The sequence below is a fragment of the Citrus clementina genome, unplaced genomic scaffold (assembly GCF_000493195.1).
Source record: "Citrus clementina cultivar Clemenules unplaced genomic scaffold, Citrus_clementina_v1.0 scaffold_3, whole genome shotgun sequence".
In the NCBI taxonomy this organism is placed as follows: Eukaryota; Viridiplantae; Streptophyta; class Magnoliopsida; order Sapindales; family Rutaceae; genus Citrus; species Citrus x clementina.
In genome coordinates, this window is record NW_006262339.1 from 37,212,053 (window position 1) to 37,217,404 (window position 5,352).

The following is a 5,352-nucleotide window of genomic DNA, read 5'->3' on the forward strand; positions in this document are numbered from 1 at the left end:
TAGGCGGGGATTGCCGAACCACGTAAAAATTCGTGTGTTTGTTTCTCTTCTCCCTTACTCTTTAATTATTGTACCATTATTGAACTTATTGCTTTCAATTATTGTTAAGACATTAGATTGCTTGTTGTGTGGATTTGTTAGGATAATTTTTAAAAAAATCCAATTCACCCCCCTCTTGGGTTGCACACTTGTATTTCATGAGTGTGTACTAGGCCTGATCTTGCCTAGTTAGTAAGCATACTCTATAAATATCTAAGCAATCTAGGATTGGAACACTGAAAAGCTGCTAAAAAAGTGATGCAGTATCGACAAGGAACTAAAGACTACAAACTCACATATAAGTATTCTAATAATCTTCAGGTAATTGGATATTCAGATTCAGATTTTGCTAAATGTGCAAATACTAGAAAGTCCACTTCAGGATATATTTTCGCTCTTACTAGAGGGTTATATCTTGGAAAAGTGGCAAGCAAACTATAATTGCTTCATCTACCATGAAAAAAGAATTTATTATATGTTATGAAGCTACAACACAAGCATTATGGTTGAAAAATTTTATCACAAGCCTTAAAATTGTTGATTCTATAAAATTTTAATGGAAATCTATTATGATAATTTTGATGTAATATTCTTTTCAAAGAATAATAAAAATGGGAGTCATAAGAAATATATTGATATAAAGTTCTTAGTTGTCAGATATCATATAAGAAGCGTGAAGTAACTATTGAATATATAAATACTGAATATATTTATGTTTGCAGACCCCATGACTAAAGGATTGCCAGCCACATTATATAATAGTCATGTTGAACATATAGGGCTTCTTGAATTAATTAATGTTTGTTTGCTACATTCATTTCTAATTATGTATACGCGACTTTTTAATAATATTAAGTTCTTTTTAATAGACTATCCTTAATAATTCTATTACGACACATTTCAAATTTCTACCCTCATATAATATTGGAGAGATACTTATTCTACCTTGAATTATAATATGGATGGCAATGGGGAGGAGAAAGGAGAGGACCGACATTCCCATACTTATCTCCAATATTCTACATATATGCTCGTTCGCTCCCCCTCCCTATTAGAGAATTGCTTGAGGGGATTCTCGTCCCATCCCTAAATAATAATAGGGGATTCCTGAGAGTTCCTCATCCCCGAATAACTGATATCTTTTTAGTTTTTGAACTTAATTTAGTCACATTAACCTAAACTATATAAAATCAAATGAGAATGATCATGAATAAGTTTTATTTCATTCATCTTCATCAAACTTTTGTTATATATAATATTCAAATAATAATTTTCAAAATAAAATTTACATAATGTGATTTTTATACAATATTGACGTGAATGTTGTCCATCAACAATGATATCTTTTGCCCACCAACTATGGTGCAACGAAGTAGTGTGTGGGGTTGCTAGCTGGCATTGCGATGAGCTAGGCTGTTCGACTATCGACAACGCGATGTGCTACTGGGCTATGATGAGATGAGGATGAGTTGGGAGTTGGCTACGGTGCAAATAATTTAAAAGGATAAATAAGACTTTGAGAAAGTGATTTAGAGTTTGATTTATAAATTGTGGGCTTGTGGGCTTTGGGCTATAGTTATATCTAAATTATATTAAACTTTTTATATTAACTAATATTTATATTATTTGTATAAATATTTGGATATTTGTTATTTACACCAATATTTAATATTTTATAATTTAAAATATTATTTATTCACTAATAATTCTAGAAAAATAAAAATAAAAATAAAAATTAAAAAAGGAAAATGAGGAGGGGATAAAGATTTCGCCTCATCCCCGTCTTTTCTCTAAATATGAAATTAGGTCAATAATCGTCCTCGTCTCCTTTTAAAATAAAAAATTAGATATAAAATCATTCTCTTACCCTCTCTAAATGAAATATATATACATATATATATATATCCCAAGGGCCTCTGTTTACATGGGGTTTTCTATCTTCTCTAAATTATAGGAAGAATTTTTTATCATAACATAATATAAAAAATTATTTTATCCTAAATTAGAGGGAGATAATTTTATTTTTACTTAATTTTATTGAGAGAAATTGAATCATATCAATGGTTACTATGCAAAGACCTTGAGTGCACAGATTGTGCAAATGAGCCTAGGGATGGCAAAAAGCAGGCTTGGACCAAGCTTTTTCAATCCGACGTCCAAGCCCATTATAAGTTAAGCATGAGGACCTGGGCCAGGCTCGGGCCAGGCTTGGGCTTTATTTATTTTTAAATTTTTTTAAATTATTATAAATTTAAAATAAATTAATGATCAACAAGTTATTATAATCATAAATAAATTTTAAAAAAATGAATATTTTAAAATAAATAATAAATAAAGAAAATAAAAGCTTATAAATTTAATTTTCTTTAATATTTGATTCACTAATTCAAACGCTATCTTAATTAATTAACAAAAAAAAAAGTTAGTATCATAATTTTAATTTTTTTGAATCATCATTAATTTATAAATTAAGAATTTAAGTTTTTTTTTATTTATAAGTTACTTTTCAATTTTAATTATATTATTTTAATTTATAAATTTATTTTTTAAAAAAATAATGGGCTTAGGTCTGGCCCGAATTTTTTTTCTTGAGCCATTATCGTGAGGACCGGGCTGAAATCCGCGGGCATGATATGAGCCCTATGGCGCGTATTTATTAATAATTAAATGAAAGGATTAGGCTGAATTTCTCGATTTAGGTGTATGGTTTTTCAAAGGCGCGTCCTCAACTCCTACGAAATATAAGAGTAAGTGATTTCCGAGTAAGTTCGTTCTGCTCTTCTACCGTATCCTGATATTACCCCATAAAAATACAATGAGCCAATGACACAAGTATTACCTGTCAGCAGCTTTTCCTTCATCTTCTTCGTATGCCTTGAAAGATTTTACCAAACACACCATAGCTTTTTTTTTTTTTTTGATCCATTGGCAAACGGGCTTGAAGGTATCAATAAACGGGTCTTCACACATGGGTAATTTTAAGTAATCTTCATATGAAAATTTTGGAGCGATGATCGGAGCGATGACTTCCCAGTTGTTGGCAGAGGACAGAATGAAAGCAGAAAGTTGGATGTGCATACTAATCCGATCTTTGACTTTGCTGTTGTTGGCAGAGGACAGAATGAAAGCAGAAAGTTGGATGTGCATACTAATCCGATCTTTGACTTTGCTGTTGTTGGGAGAGTACTCCCGCGTTTTTTATAAGGGTTCCGTTGAAAGGAATAATTATTCAAGAAGCAGGCTTGGGAATTCAATAAGCAGGCCGCCTCAAAAGTTGGAACTGGTTAAAATTGTGGACAAACTTTTGGCGCATGTTGGTAACGGAGGGACTGAACTGAAGGCATATAAGAAGTCAAGAATAACACATCCGGGTAAACACGGTCATAATGTTGGATCAACTGCTTTTAGAAACTGGGCACAGGGCGGAGACGGCAGTGGTGAGGAGCTTACAATCCAAGATGATTGGGGGAGCTCTGACACTACTGTTAATAGTTCAGTTCAGATGACTTCACCACCACCAAAAACAACACCACAAACACCGCCAACACCACCACCACCACAAACACCGAGAGCAACACCTCAAGTTCAACCACCAACACCAACACCAACACCTCAAGTTCAACCACCAACACCAACACCTCAAGTTCAACCACCAACACCAACACCTCAAGTTCAACCTCGAACACCAACACCAGCACCACCCCCACCCCCACCCCCACCTCCAAGAGGGTGGTTCAATTTCAATTTCGGTGGATGGTTCAATTTCAATGTCGCTGGTTTGGCCAAGATATTCCTCACTATCAGCGCAACATTAGTCCTTGCTCCACCACAAATCGTTCTGAGTGGAGGCAACTCTTTATCGCCCAATGACAAAACACTCTTGTTTGGCACCAAGCTACTCGGTTTGGGGGGATTCATTTTTTGCTTGCTTGCTTATATTGTAGGACAAGACAACACTGCTGCCAAACTGCTGATAGCACTTGGAGTTTTGGCCAACGTTTTTGGATTGCTGTTACTTGTGGCTCTTGGAAAATGAATATAGTGCCAGGACTTCTTGAGCTGCGGTGGCGTGCTAACCTCTTGAGTGAGAGGAGAGCCATATAGGAGAAAAAATCGTTGCATCAGGCGGTAGTCTCTCATTGGATATGTATGTCCGAATTGATATTCCCTGGATGCTGTTCCTCTCGTTATTCTTCTCATATGGAAGGATTATTTTCATCCTAGTTTGTTAAAAGTGCAAAATAGTTTTGCTTCCACTGTATCTTCAGCTATGATCATGTCGACTTGATGGGTTTTTACTCAGTTTTATTGCTGATGATTTTTTTTTTCTATGCTCCTGTTTCCATTGAAGCAAAAATTTGAAAGGATTTTGGTCTGTAATTGCTTTGAAATGCTGCCAATTCATGTTATGCATAACCCTATTTTTGAATTTGAAAATTCTCTGTGGCCAATTTGCTTCAGGTTGAAATTCGCTCATCAAAGTTCTGTTATTTGTCGAAGACGGAAGTTACTTTTGCTGATGAAGCTTTGTAGTTGATATCTTGTCTTTTTTAGAAGAACCCACTGCTATGCTGCTATTCAAGTCACAGTAAGAATTGAATTCTGGCCTAGTCTTCAGTTATACTCTGCTCGTTTGAATAAACTATTGATGGAATATTATTTTTATATAGCATATGTTGGTCTTTGATTTTTTCCCATTGCATTTTAAATTCAGAGTTGCATAATGATTTGGTGATGCAATGTCTTTGCTTCCTCCAAATGAAAGATTGATTATGCAGAACATGAGCATATTACCGAAAGCCTTTTGACAACCTGCAATATTGACTGTATAGTTTCCTTGCCCCTTTTTCTGTGTTGAATGGAGTATTTGCTTCTAGTAGGACCTTGACTGAGAGCTTGATCTTCTTGTTTGTAGTAGTTTAAGAGTCACCATCTGGCTAAATAAATGCTGATCTGTGTCTTTTTTTTTTTTTAATAACAATTCTTCAAACTTGTATGCAGATAAACTTCAATCGTCTTATAACTTAGAGCGACTTTTTAGCTTGTATTTATATTCTTTTTCCGAAGATCACTTGTAAACTCTTCGACTGTTTTTGCACCTTCTCTGTCCTTTCCCATGAATATCAAATTTTCAAGATTTTATCTTTATTGTCTCCTCTGATAAGAATTTTATTTAAAGTACTTTGTTTTTCCTCAAGTTGTTTCTTTAGTGTAAACATATTTCTGAAGTTGAAAGCCTATTGCCCCTGGTTATAAAAAGTTGTAGCCTCATAACTTTGAGTTTGTTGGAACATTAAATGAGCCGGTTGTTTA

The 5,352-nt window shown here is 34.1% G+C and overlaps 1 protein-coding gene across 2 annotated transcripts; it reads left to right on the plus strand.

Moving 5' to 3' along the window:
• Positions 1-2,773: 2,773 nt before the first annotated feature.
• LOC112100183 (formin-like protein 14) lies at positions 2,774-4,902 on the plus strand. 2 transcript variants are annotated; one of them, XM_024188797.1, is made up of 3 exons: positions 2,774-4,186; positions 4,501-4,627; positions 4,754-4,902. In XM_024188797.1, the coding sequence occupies exon 1, from the start codon at positions 3,050-3,052 to the stop codon at positions 4,073-4,075; it is 1,026 nt and encodes a 341-aa protein (XP_024044565.1). In that variant the 5' UTR covers positions 2,774-3,049; the 3' UTR covers positions 4,076-4,186; positions 4,501-4,627; positions 4,754-4,902. The 2 variants fall into 2 exon arrangements, with proteins under 2 accessions (XP_024044565.1, XP_024044564.1); XM_024188796.1 differs by having other exon boundaries at positions 2,774-4,627.
• The last annotated feature ends 450 nt before the right edge of the window (positions 4,903-5,352 follow it).